The following is a 21,569-nucleotide window of genomic DNA, read 5'->3' as shown; positions in this document are numbered from 1 at the left end:
GGAAACTAATGGGTGACCTCTTATTGGGGAATAGCCAAACAAACTGTAGTACACAGATATGACAGAATACTATTGTTCAAGAAGAAATGATGAAATAGTTACCAAAGAAACTGGAACTTCTTCTAATAACTGATACAGACCAAAGTAAGCAAAATCTGGAGAACAATTTCTACAATGACGACAATCTCACAAGAGAAAAACTCTGGACAACATACTTCCAGTCCAAAAGGATTCAGAGGAAGCAGGCTATTCTCCTAATACAGATCAGATCAACTTAAGATGCAAAAAGACATTTTCAGACAAGGGCAATCTGGGAATTTGTCTTACCAGACTATGTGGCTATAGATTGAGGGCTTTATTTTTCAATTTTGTTTTTCTTTTCTTTTTAACTTGCTCAATTGGAGGGAAGGAAAAGGGACTGGAGAGACATAATTTGAAGGGGAAAAAAGATCACAGAAGCATTTTAAGCACAATTTTTCCAGGGACAAAGTTATTAATTACATCATTCTAAGCATTTTTGTTAGAAAATTTAAAGGCACCGAAATCCTACCTTTTAATATCTCACTATCAAAAGCCATTTTCAATCACAGTTTATAGTATTCCCAAATAAAAGACAAACTTCCATATAAGATAAAACACAGTCACAAAGTTCAGATAAATTTTAATTTATCACAAAAAGAACAATACTCACTTAACTCTCAGTACTTCAGTGAGATAATATTGGTAAAGGGCTTAATGGTGGCTGGCACACAGAAGGCACTTGTTAAATACTTGTTTCCTAGAGAATCATTTTCCTAAAAGCATTCAGCCATCCTTCAAATTCTCCCCCTATGGATTCTGCCTTTTCCTTGGTCAAAGGTGAAATCGAGAAATGCTTCTCTGAGTTAATCAGAGGTTCTTCATTCTCTTGACCTGGGTAACTTCAGGAAGAAGTTCTTTCTGGGTGATCTTTCTCCTCTCTCTTTAAAAACTGGATGGGACTTCGATAAAAAATGACATAAAAATGTTTAATTGCAACGTATTGCTTTGGAATTTAAGTAAGGTTTCTCATTCAAGTGGTCCAGACTAAGGCGGTAAGATAGGCGGCACAGCGGATAGAGTGCCGAGCCCAGCATCAAGGAGACTCATCTTCTTGAGTCGAAATATGGCTAGTCATAGGACCCTGGACAATTCACTCTTTGCCTCAGTTTCCTCATCTAAAAAATGAGCTGGAAAAAGAAATGGCAAAACCATTTCTGTCTCTTTGCCAAGAAAACCACAAATGGGGGTCTCCAAAAGTTGGCTAAAGTATTTTCTAGAATGATTTGGGGACAAGTGGCTTAAAACAGGCCCTAAATAATGACAAAAAGCTGGGGAAAAGAGCCACAGTTTGGGGTGAGAGAATCAAGATTCAAAATGGCTGAGAATAGATTGGAGAGCAAGGGGCAAAGCTGACAAGGTAAAATGCAATGGGGATTCTCTGTAAAATTCTGTGTGTGTATGAGTGTAAGTGTGTTTGTGCTCACCCACAAGACTGTTTATCACATGCACTTCACATGTGACCTGAGAAAGCTCTATGAGTTTTAGCAGACATTAAGCTCCTAGTGGGAAGTTTCTTCCCCAAAAGTTACTGCCCGATCAGAGATCCCAGGACAAGGAAGATTCCATATTCTGCACTGGTCAGAGCACATGTGAAGGGAAATACAGGAAACAGGAAGGAAGCCAACTGAAAAGCTGAGGAGATGCCAAGGAGGGGCACTGGGAAAAGGAAGGACGCCACGTGGCATAAGTCGGAGCTGAAAGGATCGAAGGTGGTCGGCCCGAGAAGGCCGAGGCCAGGAGGGACGTGGACCCCATGAAAGGCGAGCCGAGAGCGGTTCCCAGGGCAGCGCCCGTGGGGAGAGTTTGGAGCAAGGCAGATTCCAGCTCCATGTCAGAGCATCCTTCTAATTAAGGGTGTTCTGCCTCAGGCAGAACTGAACCCCACATCACTGAGGGGGCAAGAAGAAACTGGCTTTCTGCTGCGGAGCTGGCGGGAGGGGAGATGGGGGGCTGCCACTGGCTGATGCTCCCCAGTGTGCCTTCCATTCTCTCTGGGCCCTTTCCCCGTCCTCCCCGCATGGAGCTGGGACAGTCACTCATCTCCCAGGGCCCTCCCCCCGCTCTCCAAGGCTGCGGGCAGAGGGAGAGGTTCCCGAGGAGCCCCCTAAGCCAACAAAGCCAGTCGGTTTAAAATAACACATTCTCTCCAGTTACCATAGGGTTCTTCAGATTGACCGCTGAAAAAAATACCTGTTGTTTGCTTGACTGAACGTTTAACAGGCAGCGAAGTCTTTTAAGATCTGAGTAGTCCCTAGGATAAAGAATAACAACAGAAACTTAACAAAACAGTGTCTGTACACAGCCATAAAGGTCACACCCCCAGCTCCTGGTGACATTACCCCCTGGGACTTGGCAGCAACACAGGCTGGGGTGAGCTCTGTGACCCCGGGCGACTCTAACAGCGTTTCCATTAAGGGACCAAACTTGGGGAACTGGTTCCCTTATCAAGGAGTGACCGCGTGAGCCGAGCATCCCCGGGCGCAGGGTACTGACCTAGTGCTGACTCCTTGTTGCTGCTTCTCCGCTGATTTTTCTGTGGTCTTCACCTTTTTGTCTTGATCAGGCATTGTAGAACATCAATGCCCCAGGATTAACATTGCATTCCTTTAAAAGAGAGGAAAAAGGGAGAAAGTGAGAAGAGACAGAAAGACAGAGACAGAGAAAAGAGAGAGACAAAGAAAGAGAAAGACAGTATGAGAGAAGAGAGAGAGAAGAAAGGAGAGAAACAGAGAGAGAGAAGAAAGGAAAGAGAGAGAGCTATATTTATTTGTCTACCAAATAATTCAAAATAACAAAATTAATTTAATAAAAAACAAGTTTTATCCCAAAAGAATACAAAAACTTCCGAAGCACTACGTAAATTATAATATGAATATCACTACCACTTAGATTTATTTTGTATATATTGTGTAACAGTCTCTTAACACATCTGGGATTATAGGATGGTCCATGAAATTATGCTACCCAATGTTTATAGGAAACTGAATGTTGCAATTCCCCCACATCACCTGTCACCACCTGCCCATAGTATGAGCCTTCTCTTCATTGACCACCTCCAGGCGGTTGAGAAAGTGTCTAGACTACCCACAAGTTAAGAGACATAAAAGCTGGGAACCAGCACACCTGGGTGGGCCCCCTGTCGCTTTGCTTTCACAGAGAAGCCCGGCAGAGAACTGAGAGCAACACGTGCAAACATTCCTTCGGAACTCCTAGAGCTCGTGTGGTCCTGGGAGAAGCTGTCCCGGGCCTCTTCTAACCCGCCGAAGACCTGGGGAGAAGTGGGCAGGCCCAACAGCTTGGGCTTAACCCACTGGGTCGGATCCTCACCTCAGGAAGTCTTGGGAAAAGGTCTGCTCACATTTCTAAATTTCTTCTCGTTATGACTTCTTGCTCTGGCCCTGTGATCTTGATGGAGCTAATGGTTCCAGTCATCCAGATCACTCCTCATCTGCGGCTATCCAGCCCATGGATATTTCCTCATAAATATATCATGATAGGGATTGGGGGGAGGAGGGGAAGAAAGAAAGGGCCATGACAACAATGTCAGCCCTGCTGAGGGTGAGGAACAGCCACCAATGGTATCCCTAGACTATCTACTGACTGATTCTCGAGCCTTTTTCTCGGCACACGGACTTTCATCCCGAGATACTTCCAGCTGCTTCTCTCACATACTTCCTCACCTGAAATATGGCACGCCTCCCTCCTAGGCTGAGGAAATCCACTTCTTCCAAGACTAACGGCCACCAAATGTCACCACAAACAGGCCTTAATTTTGTGGAGAAGTTTGGGATCATTAAGAAAACTGGGCTATTTACTTCCCAGAGGCAATTCATTCTGCTCTCCAGTTTCTCCTCAATTCTGGGCCTGGCTAATTATCCAGGTATAGTGTCTGTGCAAGCTCTAGGTGTCCATCTATGTATTTGTACATGCCACGTATGAATGCAGATACACACATACATACACACACACATGTCCATCCAGTTTCATGCCATAGTTTGGACAAGAAACATCCTCTCGTTCGTTGTTCAGGTACTCGGTTTTTCCTGTGTGGATGATTAATTCACACACATTGAAGGGTTAGAAATCTCATCCCAGAAGCCAATCAACATAGCTACAATCCATTATCATCTCCGTGCAGATAATTCTCAGCTCTCTCTTCCCAGTCTCCCTCATAGCATGTCCAAGTGTCTACCAGACATCTCAACCTTATGTCTCATAGACATGAACCTCGATGTGTCTAAAACTACAGTCATTATAGTTCCCCCCAAACCATCCCTCTCCCTATGACTTCCTATGACTCCCAAGCCTCCCTATGACTACCAAGGGAGCTACCATCCTCCCAGAACCTTAACCCCACAATCTACATGTTATAGCCTTGACTTTTCACTCTCGCGCCCCACTGTCCAATCCCTCATCAAACCCAGTCGTTTCTACCTTGGTAACATTTCTCATACAGACCCCCCCGACATCAAGACCACCCTGACGCAGGCCTCCATCACCCTATGCTTGAACTACTGCGAGAGCCCCGGGTTAACCCCCTGTACCCTCCCCAGGGCTGTCAGACTGCTTTTTAAAGCACAAATCTGACCATGTGATAGCCCTAAATCAATCGACCCCAATGGCCCCAAATACAAGAAGCACTTTGGCTTTTAAAGCTCCTACTCTGGCTCCTTCCTCCCAGCTTTCTCACGTCTTCCTGCCTTCCACATACCCCCAGACCCAGGGACACCAGCCTCCCAGTTCCACCCCCTGACTCGGAGCATTTTCACCAGCATTCCCCAGGTCTGCAACAACCCAACCCCCTCCTCACTCTGGCCACTGAGTTTCCTTCAGATCTCAAGCTAAAGTGCCCCTTTCCTAGCCCTCCACAATTTCAGCCAGTGCCTTCTGACACTCTCTATTTACCCCGTCCCTATCTTGTTTGCACATAGTCTCCCCAGTGCAGACTCCAAGGTCCTGTGGAGTAGGAGCTGTGTTTCACCTTCCCTTTATCCCCAGTGATTGGCACTTTAACACATATGAGGCCCTTAAATGATGGCTGGCTGCTGCTCACTACCTGCCCACTTCTACAAATCTTCTGGGATTGGATGAATGTCATCAACAGAAAGGAATATGGGGAGGACTTCACCGTTTGTGGACAAACACTCCTCTACTTTTGACCTCACTTGATAGTAATAAATGGACAAGATAGATTCTGTTGCAATGTCTTTGGGGGAATTCTGTATGAACAAACAGACACCTTGTTAGAAGAGCTGAAGGCAGGGGTACTTAACCTCTTTTACATCATATTCCCCCAAAGCTGAACACAAGCAGAGGAATAAAACCTTGATGACTGATCTACTACAAATTCATCTCATTACAAGTAGACCCTTAATGCTGCACAAAATCCTTCTTTCCATACTCTCTCTCCAACTACAGCTGTTCTGAATGCATCTTCCTCCAGCCTATATGCAAGGCCTTCAATCTCTCCTCTCAGAAGATGACTCTGCCTTTTGTTTTACCAAGAAAGTAAGAGCCAATCCCTTTATGTGCTCAATTCCATCACTTCCCACTTTTACTTGGAGCTGCCTTCCTCTCTCTCTCTTCAGACTTTTATCTTACAACTCGTTTGTTGCTCTTTATCGTTCCTTGCTCATTTTATTGCTTCACATGTGTTCAGATCTCTTGGATCCTTAAAAAATCTCAACTATTCTCTGTAGAGGGCTGAAACTTGGGAGAAATACACTTAAGACTGAGTAGGATTGATTTAGTCCTACAACATGGTGTTAACTCAGTGGAATTGATAAGACAACGGTTATCTAGTTTTACATGTAGTTAGTACTTAATGTCGTTCTACAAGATTGACACCTACGATGATGCAATTATTAATAGAGTATATAAGAGCCAGCAAGAACTGGGAGAGAGAAATTCCATCTCCCACCACCATGGTGGCTGGCCTGTCCTCCTTCATTTCTCCACTAAGACCAAGGCCTGTCTAAAGGGCCTCCAGAAAGCTAGTCCTGGTCCCAGGCAAGGAGACAGACTGTGAAGGAGACAATAAAGGCTATCTCTGGCTATTCTCCTGGTGATTCCTCTGCTGAAACAAAGGCTGGTTCCAAGACCTCCAGAAAGCTAACCAGAACACTACAATTCTCAATTATGGTAGGTTTAATTATTGTCTTTACACATATGACACTTAAATAATGAAGGTCTAATCGATCTCCTGAATTACTATCCAATGTTACCAACACTCTGTTAGATGCTCCCACCTGAACATCCCCAGAGACATTTTTTAAAATCATTATTACCAAAGAACTTATAACCACAGGACTTGTAAATTCACTTACCATAGAAATGTCCCTGTTTCTACTGAGGATCATCGTCCCCACAACTTCACTTTGCAATATCTCTCCTTGACTCCCAAGCTAAGATCTCAAGGAAAACTCTCCGGTCTGTCTTCTTCCTCCCACTTACTCAAATATTACATCCTTGGAGCCTCATCAAAAATCTGACACTTTAAAGCCATAAGGATGATAGAATGGAATCCCCAGTCAGGATATAAAAAGCTCTTAACAAGTTAGAAAGGCAGGGTCAAGTCTAATCAAGCAAAATACAACAGGGATGGATATCAAGTTTTATATTGGGGGACAAACGGTTCAGTTTCTGAAGAAGAACATGGAAGATGCATGATGATCCAAAAGCTCATTTCACAGAGATTCGCTATATAAGTACACTGGAACTTAATGAGTTAATAATGTCACTGAGTGGTAGAAAAAATGAATGAACTATAATAGGCCCCAAAGGCCTAACATTTAGGATGAGTGAGATGGTAATCCCAGTGGAGATCACACCTGGATTTGGCAGTCGGGTCTAGGTATCACTTTTTGGGAAGAACACCGATAAGTTGTGGAGCATCCAGGGTTAAGCTAGCCAGGATGGGGAAGGCCCTTGAGGTCACCAAACACGGAGGTCAGATAAAAGAACCTGGGATTTTGAGCCCAGAGAAGAGAAGGCGGGTGAACGTTGGGTAGCCTCCAAATTCCATCCAACTCTGAGCCACCATTCTGAGGGATATCGTGAGTCAGTGAGGGAGGTGAACAAGGCTCACCTCGCCTGGTAGTGTATCCTACTGAGATGTATCATAAGTCCGGAGGGAACTAGTCAATGGGTTTTCATGATTTTCTCTGGCTTTGTTCAACAACGAAGGCAATGGAGAATGGGAAGAACCCAGGGCTGGGGCCCAGATGGCTGTTTCTTGATTGAAGTCTTACCTATGATATGTAATATCTGTAAAGGGAAAGGGAAGAGAAAAGGGCCAGAAGACAAGTGCTCTGGGTGGGGGATAGGAAGTGGACATATCCAGGGGGTTCCCTGGAGGTTGGCACTCTCACGCCTCCCACACCATGGCAGGAAAGACACTGATGAGCTAGCTCCTGCTGGGGTGGCCGTGACCACTCCATCACAACCTCAGTCATAGGGGGACACAGATGAAGATAAATGCCTTGGCTCCATCTCCAACCATACAAAGGCTTATTTATTAGCAAAGACATAGGTCATGGGGCAGTGTCTTGGTGCAAGGACAACCCCCAGGCCTCTAGACTCCAATCGTGGGCAAGGATGGATGGTCTCCACATGGCTAATCTCTATCTGGGGCTGTTGAGTCATTTCAATCACTCTTTGAGACCCCACTTGGGGTTTTCCTGGCAAAGATACACATCCAGCTCATTTTACAGATGAAGCAGACAGGGCCCAAGGTCACAGAACTGGTGTCTGAGGCTGGGTTTGGACTCAGGAAGTCTCTGTCCTAACTCCAACCCTGGCACTCTAGCTGCTCCTCCCTCTGTATAAAGCAGCTTAATTCTGGTTTCCTGGCAATTTTTCTGGGTTCTTTCTGGAAGACATGCCCTTAATTAGACTTCCCTTTCCCAGAAGGCTCTCCTTGATAGGAGCTGAGCTCCAGTGAGACTCCATCCTCCCCTTGTTGCTCCCCACCCTGGTCAGCCTGTGAGTGCGCCATAAGGAAGAGCCTCAGCTTTGGATACCAGTAATTCGACAGAGTTTATGCTACACTCTGTCCTTAAAGTTCTCATTGTCCCTAGATCTGCTGATCACCCAAACTGGCTTCAGATTTTACCCTCCAGATATAGAGTCACAGACGATTAGATAGTGCCCTTTGCTAAACTTAAAATACTATATTAAAGTAACTCTTTATCAACTAAATCGTGAATCCTAAAAAAGGTCAATTCCCCTCAATCAGAATCAAGTCCATTCTATGCTAAATTCTAGCACAATTAGGTCAAAATATCTAATTAGAAAGCAAGCCACATATCTTTCAAAACTTCAACAGACTTATCAAAAAGCTCTATCATAACACCAAATAGTTCGTAAGGGACTGAGTCTTTTTAGTGAACTCAGCTTCTGACATCATAAGAGAATTATGTTCTACATAAATTAATTTTCCAACTTCCCAACTCCTTTAAGTGTCAAACAATAAAAAATTAAATACCCTTTTTAATGCAAATCTTTCTCAAATAAGTAATATATTTAGCCTATCTTCTTAGAGAATCAAGTGGATAAAGTTAATTTTTTAATACTTCGATTTAAAAATTCTTTAATGATTTAATGATGATTTCTATAATAACTTTTAATCCAACTTCCTGTGACATTAATAAATATCTTTTCAGGTACTTTGTGACCTAGGCCAATGGTCTCCCCAATAGGAGGTAGATGAAGGTAACACAGATTACAGATATTGTTATGTTACCCATTTCCTGAAACTCATCCATCTTCAAATTTCCCTCTTACTATCAAAGGAACTACCTTTTTCTAGTCACTCGGCTCTTGCCAAATTCTCCCTTTCCCTTAGCCCACGATCTATCTGCCCACCAGACACCAAGTCTTGTCAATTCCATGACCATGTAAGAATCCGAATCATTTCAAATTCTTATTTTCCTGTTGTCCACGGAAATGTGGGTTACCTAATGCTCGATCTAAGTCCTTCGAGATGCACACCTCATTCGCTGATAATCTCTGGGTAATTGCAGTGTAAACATGTATGACAGCCAGAGAAATCACACTGCAGCAAAATTGCCTAATTACCAGTAATCAATAGAAGTTGTGTAATGTAAACATACTTGGGAGATAATGACAGGAGGATGTTTATATTTCTTCCATTTAAATCCCTAACTGAAAGGTCTCTTATTCTTTTCTGAAGCTCTTTTCAGAAGCTACTTGAATAGACTTGCCTTTACCAAACAAACAAAAAAAAAAAAACCAAAACAAAAAAAAAAGAAAGAAAGAAAGAAGAAAGAAAGAAAGAAAGAAAGAAAGAAGAAAGAAAGAAAGAAAAAAGAAATTAATTAATTTAATGATACATGCCACATTAGGCAGGCATTTGAATTTCACAAAAAGGATCATGGATTTAGATCACTGTTTCTAGTAAATCATATTAAAGTTACTTCCAGTCTCATGGTTTCTGGATGAATTTATTTGAACTAAATAAAATGAGAAATTCACCCAGAAATCACAACTCACTAGTCTATGTCACTGGTGAAAATGAAGGCCCAAGCCCAACACTAAGGGACTGAGCCATTGCTTCAAGGCACCCACTGGTGAAGAGTCACCTTTACTAGATTCAAAAATTCAAAATATTTTATGTAGTTAGTTATTCCCTTAGTCAGACTAGAGAAAACTGAGCATCGAGTGCACACACACACATACAACATACATGAGCACACATGCTCACACAGTGCACGCGTGCACACACACACACACACACACACACATATGCACACAGATTCTTAGATTGAAAGCTTCCCAAACAGAAACAAGTTTATTTCCTACATTTTCTAGGCAATCTCCAGAGGACCATTGGAAGGGATCTCAGAGGCCATCTATCCACTCTCCTGATTCTACAAATGAGGAAACTGAGGCGGAGGGAACGGTTAAGTGATTTGGCCAAAGCCATACCATCAGAGGAAGGATCTGAATCCAGATCCTATGACTCTGGAGACTGATTTATCAAGTGACCAATGAAAGGCTCTTTAAATCTCATAATTTCATATCTGAAGAACCGTCATGAAAAACTTTCAAATTCTCCGTTATTGATACTTGACAAAATATGGTTAGAGGGGAATTTTTTTTTAATTAATGTACAATTTATACAGACTCTCCTGAAACAGTGGATAGAATGCAGGGAGTCAGAGAGACCCAAGTTCAATTGGCCTCAGAGAACTCTGTGAGCCTGGGGCAAGTCGTTGTACTATTTGCCTCAATTTTCCCATCTCTAAAATGAGCTGGAAAAGGAAATGGCAAACGACTTCTTTACCAAGAAAACTCCAAATAGGGTCACACAGAATCAGACTTCACTGAAAAATATCTGAACAATATCAAAACATTAAAAATATAATTACTGAAAAAATGAACTGATTACTTAGGAGATTTTTTTCATTGACTAAAGCACTCTTGAGAACAAGAGGTGACCATAGAACTACAGAGAGTATCAAGCCCAAGTCCAAATTAATTAATTGTGTTTAGAAGCAGGAGCACGCCAATCCCAGGAGGAACCCAAAGAAATAAATTAAAGCTATTTTGGCCAATTCACCAGAATATCAATTCCATTCACTCTACAAAGATGCATTAATCTGGAGGGGGCGAGACTCCCTCCCTGAGATTGGCTGCTCCTGCCTTGGCTCAGGAGAAGAGCCTGTTCTCAAGCTGGTCAGCTTCTCTGCCAGGGCCAAGTTCAGAATGCCTCAGAGGCCTCCCCAAATCACAGTGGGAGGGGAGGAAAAGAGCAAGCACTGGCCCTGGGCCCAAGCAACAACAATGGGCATCTCTCTCCCCCTCGAGGAACTCGGGGCGCTACATAAACACTGGCTCATTAGTCGTCAGGACACCCATGTGAAACAGGTAGGTGGTACATTCCAACACGCGTCCTGTCCCGGAGGAAAACAAAAGCAGAGTTTGATAAAAGACATGGCCACGAGCCAGAACATGGCGGCAATGGGAGGCTTTGTCTGGGGCAGGTCATTTATTTTAGAAATCAGTATTCTAGTGGATGGCCAACTCAGGGGGTACAAGGGCTTTCTATCTAAGATCCCACACACGTTATTACATGCTTTGGCCATCAATCAGCCAACACGAGGCACTTAGCACGTTCAGGTTCTATACTGGGCGCTGCCAATAAAGAGAAAACACAGAGAGAGAGTCCTTGGCCTCCGGGAGCTTATGTTCCAATATGAAAGACAGGCACATAAGTACAAATAAAACAAGGGGCCCCAAAGAACCATGTGGGGGCAAGGGGAGGGATGTCTTAGGGAGATCTTAATAGTCCTAGAGAGTGGGCCTGAAGTGGTTTGAGCTGAGTCAGGTGAGGGAGGTTTCATTTCAGGAAGAAAAGACAAAGTGCAAGGGGGGCCAAGCATAGCCAGGATCAGGTCAGATGATCCTAATGGAGTTTCTATTGGAAGCCCCCTGACAATCTCTGGCAGTCGTGTGGAGGGCGGACTGGAGTGCCGAGGGACATCAAGCAGGACTCATGAGGTGATGGTGACAGGCAGAGCGTCAGGCCTGGGGCAAGAGACTCCTCTCCCCAAGTTCAAATCTGACCTCTGACACTTACCACTTGGGTGGTCCTGGGGAGGCCACCTCACCCTGCCTCAGTTTCCTCATCTGTCAAATGAGCCGGAGAGGGAAGGGGCCAACCACTCCAGTGTCTCTGTCAAGAAAACCCCAAATGGGCCATGAAAAGTTGGACCTGACTGGAAAATGACTCAACAGCCAGAACTTGCAGGTCAGGGGAAGAGTGAGAAGGGTCTAAATGAGCGTCATGGGTAGAGTGTAGAATCCCTCTATCTGGATTTTGTCATCTTCCGACATATTCCTGGGCGTCCTCCTCTCCCTCCTCAGAGCTTAAGCTCCTCCAAGGAGAGACTGTTTCTCTCTCTGTACTTGTGTGTCCCGGGTCCAGCCCACTGCTCAGCCCACGCTCGGCTCTGAGTAAGTGTGCGCTGACAGGCAGGTGCTGAGTCTGGGGTCACCGCCGGGCATCCGCCAGAAAAAGGCCAACGGGCAGCTGTGAATCTGCCGCCAAAGCTCGGGACACAGGCGAGGCGCGGCTCTCCAGCTGGGGAAGCTCTCCGGGCAGACAGGATCACCCAACATGGGGAGAGGATGAGGGTGTAGACAGAAGAGGGTCTTACTCAGGTAGATCAGAGTCGGGGTTGGGGGGCCCTCACGGGTCCAAGGAAAAGGATGGACATGAAGGGAGGCACTATTCTCTGCCAGGAACCGTGCGAAGCATTTAAAATTATTCCCTCATTTTAGACACATAGAGCACCAAGAGAAAGCACCAGATTCACAGAGGGAGAATCCAGGGGAGAGGGCGGGTAACAGTGTGAGAAGCTGCAGGGTGGGCAAGAAGACCGGGGGCTCACTGGGGAAACGGGATTCCCAGTGGGGAGAGTGAGCGAGTGACAGGGTCACAAGTCAGACTGCCAAAAAGCAGGATGGGAGTGAGAAGTGAGTGTGGTCAGTTTGGGTTTTCCCAGGAGTTTGTCTGAGACAGGACAGGGCGATACAGGATGGAAGTATTCAGAATGGGAGCGTCTAGAAGGTTTTTTTTAAAGGATGGAAAGATTTGAGAAGAAGCCAGAGAACAGGAGAGACCAAAAGATGGACTGAAGAGAAAGGAGATGACTGTGGCAGCAGTCTGCTGCCCGAGATGGGTTCAAGGAGAAATACGTAGGACTTGGCCATGGCCAAGAAATGGACCGCCTCTTCCTAAAGGTCTGGAGTAAGAGAAGTGCTATCACCCATCTCCCCTATGTGCCCCCACATCCCATCCGGTAGTTGTGTCTCCATCCAGCCCAGAGCCCACATGATCATCTCCTTAAAGCCCGCCTCCGGCCATTTCATCTTCCTGTCAGAGCCTCCAGTGCCTCTTTGCTGCTTTGGGGGTCAAACCTAAGTACCTCAGGCTAACATTTAGAACCTCAGGCCACCTTGGGCCCAGAGACATCCCCATATTCCGTAGTCCTCATCAGCTCTCCCTGTCCTCACAGTGGCTCACGATGCCCGGAGCGGACTCCCCAAGTTGTTCTCTCAGAAGCCTCATCTTCTGCAATGAGTCGGGGGCTTTTTAAACAACTTTCCTTACAAGGCCTGGGATCCGACAGACACATTCCAATTCTGCCTTCTTGGGGTTTCTCAGGTACCTGACAAGGATCATTTTCAAGCCCATCTCCCCCATGAGCCTCCCCTCAATCTCCCAAGGTGCACCCGTTTAGTTGTGAATGGGCTGGACTTCCTTTTATAATAGATTCTGCCGAGACCACTGAGGGATTAAGTGACTGGTCAGGGTCACACGGTGTGTGTTAGAAGTGGAACTTGAACCGAGCTCTTTGTGGCTAACAGCCCAGCTCCCCAAAGATAGTAGTAGTAATAATAATATCGCAGCTTATATGTGTCTAGCACCCACAATGCATCAGGCACGGCGTTAAATGCCTTACAGTTATCTCCTCACTGCCTACTCTGCTATGATGCCCCTCCATGGACACAGCAGGCCCTTAACAGTGACCACTGACTGACTGACTGATCTTTGTTGGACTTGATGAAGAAATGATGGCTGATGTTTTAAGTCATTCCCTCAGTACAAAGGGGAAAGGGCTGGCTTTCTGTTACCTTCCTGACAAGAGGAAAAACTGCTTTGTGAATCGCTGCATGGAATATGAATGCAATGATGACAACAATAAAATTCTTAATAAAAATGCCAGAAAGTCTAAGGGCCCACATTTTATTTCTGCACACTGCTCATCCTACTTGGGGGCAAGAAAGAAAAAAAATGTCAATAACCATCTAAGAGAGGGTCGGGGGCTTTTTAAACACTTTTCCTTACAAGGCCTGGCATCCGACAGACTCGTTCCAGTTCTGCTTCCCTGGCATTTCTAAAGTTCCCTTTCAAGGATCATTTTCTAGGTTTATTTCATATACATCTCACTTTCTTTTTTTTATTATGGCTTTTTATTTACAAGATATATGCATGGGTAATTTTCTTCAGCATTGAAAATTGCCAAACCTTTTGTTCCAATTTTTCCCCTCCTTCCCCCATCCCCTTCCTAAGATGGCAGGTTGACCAATACATATGTTAAAGTATAAGTTAAATATAATATACATCTCATTTTCACAGATTCCAGAATTCAGTCAAACTCGGACCCACGAATGTTTCACTTTGCCTTCTGAGAATCCACAGAAGCCATTCCCCATGCCAAGAATACAGTCTCTCCTCAGCTCTGTCTCCCACAGTCCCCACCTCCCTCCAGACTCAGGGCTAACTTCTCTCCTCTTCCCTGTTCTTTTCTCTCCTCCCATCTCTCCATTCCTCCCCTCTCGTCCTCTCTCCTCCATCAAACTCTGGGAAGCCTTCTCGGAAATCCATAAGTCATGAGAGCTCTCTCAATTCCCCCAGAATTCTCCAAGTCTACTGAAGAAGGAAATGGCAAACAAGGCTGGTATCTTTGCCAAGAAAACCCCAAATGGGGTCATGAGGAGCAGGGCAAGACCAAACCACACCATGAAGTCCAGCCCCATGCTGGGTGCTGAGGGCCCAAAAGTAGTAGAGGACACAATCCCCACAAAGAGTTTCCATAAAGAAACTAAGCTGGACACCAGGAACACTGCGGCCCTCGAGGGAAAGAAGGGCATAAGCCAGGAACAGCACAAGAGCTACCCAAGGTCCCACGACCAAGTGGCTAAATAATTAGGGCCAGAGTCCAGTGTTCACTTTTAGGGAGAATGGCCAGAGCAAGCTTTGTGCACGTGAAAGACTAGCGCCGAGCCTGGAAAGCAGAACAGGATCTGGACAGGAAGAGGAACGAGGGGGAGCCAAATGGACTGGATGACTCAACAGTCCGTTAGATTGTCAGGTTCAGGGGGCAAGTCCGGCCAAATCAGTCTCAGGTCCTTAGAGTCCAAGGGACCTTCTGTACAGCTAATCCAAGGTCATCATTGTTGAGAGGCCCAAGGTCATATAGCTAATCCCATTGACAGACTCAGAAGGGCAGAGTCAGAGGCATCAGCTAGTCTGGGAACTCGGGTCTTCTGCCAGTCCAAGGCCCAGTCTTCCCCAGGAGGCTGGGAGGACAGGGGTACAAGATAGATGAGGAGATGCTTTGAATGCAAGGCCAAATTATATCCTGTAAACAACTGCACCCACTTCTTAGAAAACAGAGGATCTACCTACAAAGCAGAAGTTCACCCAAAAGTCCAGTGCGTTACCTGGAGTCCTGTGCCAGAGCATCGCCACAAGAAAAAGGCTGTGCTCGGGGAGTCAGAACCCAAAGACCTGCCTTGCACTCTCCCTAGCAGCAGGACTTTGTCTGGGTTACTCCACCCTCAACTGCTTCACCTATTAGGAGGGGGGATGGAGATTCTCTTATTCTCCAACACCCATGGCTGTTAGGAGAAAAGACTGGTGCAAACTGTAAGGGCTCCCCTGGTACCACCAGCTTCCACACCAAGAACCCCAATAATCTGGAGTTTGCTCGAGTCCTGTTTAAAGAGCAAACAGGCTTCAGTGAAACGATCTCAGCCCAAATACGAGCATTTAGCAGAACCCTTAAAATACAGCACTGGGTGATTCCAGTGGGAACCAGCAGGTGCAAAACATGCACATGGAAACCAAACTGCTGGAATAGCAGTCCTAGGACACCACGGGGTTGGAAAAAAAGATGACAGCAGGCTGACTTTCTGCCCCTTTCCCCCGCCAGCCACAGGATCTCAAAGTTAAAAAGGACCACATATGAACAGGAATTCCCATGTCAAAGGCATTGGGTTCAAGGCCTCCAAGAAGGCAGAAGCCAACTGCCTCTTCGGGCCGGCCTTTCCATTTTGAGAGAGTTCTAAGTAAAAATTGGGCATTTCCCCCCTTTGCATCAAGCTTAAAGATGTTTTGTGACATTCTACCTGTGGCTCCCTGTATTCCCCTTCCCCTGCAGAATCCTTCCAACACATGCAGACTAAACATTTCAGGTGCCTTCATTCAGGCCTCATTCAGCCCGGCTTCCCTCCTCAGGATATCCTCCCTCTTATCAATGTCTTTCCCAAAACGTGGAGCCCAGAAGAAGATGGGTCGTGGAGATGTGATCAGAGCCACGGGTTATCCCATGCCTCTTTAGGTAACCAAAGACTACAATCACATTCTTAGCCACTCTTATCGCCAAGTTCCCAAGAGCCATCTGGCTATACTGCAGCCATCTTGTATTTGTGAAGCAGACTTTTGAAACCATAACTTTATGTTCATCCTTATTATGCTACCTTCTATTGGACCCACTGCTTCAGTCCATTCATTTATGTTTCAAACTTGACTCTCATTCTAGTCTTAGAAATCCCTCCCACTTTTGTGTCGCTTGCAAATCCAACACATGCTCTGAATTAAAATCATGGGGAACAATGTTGGGCCACACAGGGCCAAGGACAGAGCACTTCAACCCCTCATGGGACACTTCTGCAAAGGTGGCAGTGACCCCTTCAGAATACTCATTGGGGAAGGCCCTTTAACTAAGTTCAAAGTCACCCAATTATGCTACTTACTACGCTCACCACCCCACCTTTTCTACAGGAACAGTTTTCAGGATCTGAAATGCATTGCTAAGAACTACATAAACTGTCTACAGAGTTCCCTTGATCTGCTAATTTAATAAGTTTAGGAAAAAAGGACAGGGGGGAGAAATGGAGGTCTCCTAGCATGCTTCTCCTTGAGATAACCATTAGTCTTTTTCTGAAAGTCTCTTCTTTCTGGACCTCTCGACCTGCAGAGTATGTCACTGTTTACAAACCCCCTCCTCCACCCAGACACTCAGCTCCTCCCGCGATCCCACTGCTGCTCTCTCCTCGTGATCATTCCTTTTCCAGGTTTTGTGCAGCATTGACATCTCCCAGTGGATTCTTCTCTTATATTCCCTGACTTGGAAACCTTACCAGATTCGTTATACAAATGACCCCCAAATCCAGCCCTGACACCTGGTCAGAGCTCCATTCCCCATCTCCAAGGGGCTGCAGGATGTCTCCGTTCAGATGTCCCATGGACAGGTCAAACTCAACATGTCCACGACAGGTTTCAGCAGCGTTAACCCTCAACCCTCAACATCCTTCTAACCGGCTCCTTGTGTTAACCCTAGCACCATTCTCCCCATTTCCCAGTTTCTGCAGCCTCAGTTATGGCTAAGCCTTCATCTCCCTCTCTGTAATTTTTCTCTCTGTTCACACAGCCTTTAATCCCATTCAGGACCTGACCTTTCCCTCTCCCTACGGCTGCCACCGCTTTCCGCAAATTCACCTTCTCCCCTCTCCCAATCTATATCCTCCTCCCAACTGCCAGATGTACAGATGGGCCCTTGTCATTTCCCTGGTCAAGAAGCTCAAGTATCTTTCTAGGCTAATTTCTCGAATCAAGCCAAACTCCCTTAATTGCTTTTCCCCCTGCGGCTCATGCTACCGCAGCTCAGGCTGGGAAGATTTCCTTTTCTCTTCTCCTCCTCCTGAGACCCTGTAGCTTCCTCATTTCACCTGTCCCTGGGAATCTAAACGGAGACATCCTGCAGCCCCTGGCTGCTCCGAACAAGTGTTTACGGAGGTGCAAATGCAGGCAGATTAGAACAAAATTAACAACCGGAAGGACTGGAGCCGGCATCTTTTAGGTTCACACCTGTGGACTCGATGCATCCTCCTCCGGAAGAAAGCGAGTTCCTGGAGAAGGAAGTGACTCGTATTTAAATGCTTAGTTCCTAACTGGGAGTAGGCACTTAACAAATGCTTGATTATTAACACTGGTTAATAAAACTCGGGCAAAAGAGCTGTCCTCGTACAATACAAAAGGATTTTTGGTGTCATTTCAGTGCGTTTGTAAATGCTCAGGAATGAAAGGCCTGTGGAGAACAGGATGGGCCATTTCGGTGACTGTTTCAGATAAGTCAAGTTTGCCCCTTTAAATACAAAGTTTAAAGGGGAAAAAAAAAAAAACTTTTAAAAGGAAATTTTCTTAAATAAATTGTCTATTTCTTAAAATAAAATCGAATATACCCTTGGATTTCCCACACACACACACCTCGGTTTACACTGATGTCCTCTGGGATCATTTCAGATAGGATTCTTGTTCCTCCACTCATCACCCCAAACTTCGGTGACCGGGGAATTGTGTCTGATTTTTCTATTTTTTCCTTCTGTTCTGCTTTCAGGATGTAGGTGACAGGGAAGGGCTTTCGCATTTAGCAGACGGTAGGTTTATTTTTTAAAGTGTATCCTTTAAAGAGGCGGAGGGATTATTTTGACGTTACCGTTATTCCCCTGACGGGCACAGGTGCTGCCCACCTACACACCCCGCCTTCAGAACTTAATCTTTTTTTTCACTTCAGGGCCCCTGCCCTCGTCCCAGAGTCCTCAAGGAAAGGCTTCACCTACTCCAATTTTAACTCAAGACCCTCCCTTGCCACTCTGATTTAAAATTCCTGGAGCCGGGAGTGGCGGCGCGTGTTTTTAATCATTAGAAGGTTCAAAAAACAGGACTCATCGAACCTGCTCGCTCTAGTCCGGATCAGATGGGGAGGAGATGGGGGGAGGGGAAAGAAGGTGGGGGGAGGGGAGAAGAGGAAGACAGACGAGGAGGGGGAGAATAGGGAGGGAGAGAGGAGCCCCGAGGGGAGGTTCCGGCCTTTGCTGCTGGCCCTTCCGGGGGGTCAGTTTGACCACACCAGTCTAACGGTGCTAAAGGTCCGACTTGGCCCAGGTGTCCCTTCCCTCAATAGGAATACCTGCAAGCCGAAAGCGCCCCCAAGCACCCCGCAGACTCCCAGACGGGCGCCCATCCTTGGGGATCCAGAAGCGCGGCAGAGGATTCCCATAGCCCCAAGTGCGGGGGCCAGCGCCGAGTCCGAGAGCGGTCAGCGACCCCCCTTCCCCGCTCCAGCAGTCCCGCGCCTCAGTCTCCTCCTCCGCGCAGTGGGTCCGCGCCCCTCCCCCAGGCCGGCCTTACCCCACTCACCGGGCGCGGGGGAGGACGCCCTCCTTCAGGCCGATCCGCCGCTCGCCATGCTCGCCCCGCCGCCGTCCCACCCCACCTCACTCCCCCGGGCCCGGCCGGGCCTCGTTCCCGGCCGCCGCTGCCCTTCAGCCCCGGGGGCGCCGCCGCCAGCGCCGCCGTTGGTTTTCAACCAAACGCCACTTTGGGGGCCACCAACCGGCGCCAGCCGGACCAATACCGAGGCTCCTTCCTCCGCTCGGCCGGTCCCCGCCGTCCAATGGCGAACGAGCGTGCTGCGAGGTGCGCGGCGCCATGGCGACGGATGACGCCGGCTTCGTGGTTGCCATGACATCGGATGAACGCGCAGGTTCCGGGCCCCGCAGGCTGCCCCGGGGAGGGTAGAGGCGGCGCTCTGGGGATGGAGGTTTCGGCGGGCGGCCTCCGGGGATCCCGGCCCATCTCGAGCCCCAGGGGGCCCGCCTGAACTTGTCCGAAGCTGCTCTCACTGGGCCGTGGTGGAGAGCGGGCGCCGAAGGCGATGACCTAGCTCCCGGCGCGAGCTTCTCCCAGTTGCGTCGCGGCTTCTGGGAGCCGAGCAGAATGAGCATTTTCGCATCCCCGAAAGCTTCCGAGGCTTGCTCGGAGCAGAAACGTGGCTTCTTCCAAGCGCCTGCAGCTTTCCCGTTTGGGGAATGAGTAATCTCATCAGTGCAAACGCTTCCTTTCTACCTCTATCAATCAACGGCCCTTAAAGCGCCTACTGTTAGCCTTGGCTGAGCAGGGCTGCCTACTCTTCACCCTCCAAGTGCTAGTGTTTGTCCAGGAGACAAACTCAGGTTTTCAAATGCAGAGAATACAATCCATACGATTACAAAGGGAACCAATTCTACTGAAATACAGCTATCACTTTAAGGGGGGAGTGCAGCAGCGAGGTGGCTCAGAGGATAGGGCACAAGCCCTGAAATCAGGAGGACCCGAGTTCAAATCTGCATCAGACTTGATACTTCCTAGCAGTATGACCCCAATTCCCTCAGGGGAAAAAAAATCCAAGTTCAAGAGCCTACCGCGCAGTGTTCCTGTCTTAAGACCCTCTCTCTCCTACCTTTCTCTATCCCTACTTATGTACCTGTGATCTCCCCCAGTTCTTTGAAGGCAGAAAGTGGTTTTGCTTTATCTGCTGATTCCTAATTTGGTCATTTCTTGGAAAGTGCTTGTGAACTGACTGGTGGGGAGGCCTGCTTCGGGCCAACAAATCCCTTACCCTGCCACCAACCCAGTGCCGAGTTTCTGTTCAGATTCGCTTTAGTTCGCGGTAGAGAGGCATGGTCATTTCATCCTCATCAATACTCGGTTTCCCATTGGTGCAGCATCTCTGAAGAATTGGGGTCAGACCAGGAGCCAGCATATTTGGGGGGTGGGTAGAGAGAGAATTTTGCTACAAACCATGAAGGTGCGCTACAACACTCTGTGCACATAAAAGCTCAGGCGGTCTCTTACTGGTGTGTCTCTAACTTGGTTTGGTATCCTATGGTGCAGCAGGAAAAAGGCAAAGACGGACTGAGACGCTGGGAAGGAACAATCATAAACTAAGAAGCCTGCTCAGAAGCACATACTATGGGCAATCACTAAGGACGGAAAAGTTTTGTTTTCCAGCAGCTTGCAAGGTAGCCATGGGAACTAATCAAAGGAACGGTAAAACTTTATTGTATGGAGAGATCGCTAAAGGGAGGGCCGCTTTAGAATAATAAGGCTCAAAAGCTGAGAAGCAGGGATGCAGTGCTGAAAGTATGTTTCTTAGACAGCAGGTGAGAAGGGACAGGAGTGAACACAACACAATCAAATCTATCACATGCCTCAGGATTTGGCAAAACCATTTTTTAAAAGAAGGTTCCCTAAAAAAACTTCCTGGTAAAGGAATCTTGATGCCCAAATTTGAAGGGAAAAAAAAAAAAAAACATAAGTAATCACCTCTCTCAATTGGGGTGATCTGATTCATAATTAATCTCAGCCTGTCCTTCCAATTAAAGCAGACCTTATGGAAACTGGAAGGTGACGGGTGAAACTAAAAGTTACAATAATGCCACGCTTTTGAATTTTGCCTAACCTGCAACTTCTAAATAAAACCACATAAACCCAAACGTGAAGGCTGACAGGCAGTAGTTCTTTAAAGTCATAGAAAAGAACAGGTTTCTCACAGCAGTTCTAAGTGAAATGAACTCTGAGGCTCTGAGGTAGAAGAAAGCCCAACAGGGGTCATGGGCAGCTTCCATTCAACTCCAGCTCCCTCTCAGGGTTAGATGATGACCTTTGAAGGGCTGGGTTGTGCCTTTTTTCCACATCTGCTCCTCATCTATCTCCTGGTTCCTCCTTTCTAAATTCATTTGGGGGAAAGGGGAGAAAACCCGGCATTCATTTTTCTTCACCATTTTTCATCATCCTCATAATGGATTTCCTAAAGCCAGAATTAAAATACAAATTAAGGAAAAACAGAACA

At 46.6% G+C, this 21,569-nt stretch overlaps 1 protein-coding gene across 1 annotated transcript in view; it reads right to left on the bottom strand.

Moving 5' to 3' along the window:
• NEK10 (NIMA related kinase 10) overlaps positions 1 to 19,161 on the bottom strand; it is a 214,046-nt gene extending 194,885 nt beyond the window's left edge. Inside the window, exons 1-3 of the mRNA XM_052000279.1 lie at positions 19,097 to 19,161; positions 2,575 to 2,685; positions 2,272 to 2,332 (exon numbers count right to left, since the gene is read on the bottom strand). Of these exons, the coding sequence (XP_051856239.1) occupies positions 2,272 to 2,332; positions 2,575 to 2,648 (135 nt within the window). The 5' untranslated portion in view covers positions 2,649 to 2,685; positions 19,097 to 19,161. The remainder of the gene's footprint in view (positions 1 to 2,271; positions 2,333 to 2,574; positions 2,686 to 19,096) is intronic.
• Between the last annotated feature and the right edge of the window lie 2,408 nt (positions 19,162 to 21,569).

The sequence above is a fragment of the Antechinus flavipes genome, chromosome 5 (genome assembly GCF_016432865.1).
Source record: "Antechinus flavipes isolate AdamAnt ecotype Samford, QLD, Australia chromosome 5, AdamAnt_v2, whole genome shotgun sequence".
NCBI classification, from domain to species: domain Eukaryota; kingdom Metazoa; phylum Chordata; class Mammalia; order Dasyuromorphia; family Dasyuridae; genus Antechinus; species Antechinus flavipes.
The sequence above is the reverse complement of the archived record's forward strand: the minus strand, read 5'-3'. Positions and strand labels throughout refer to the sequence as shown.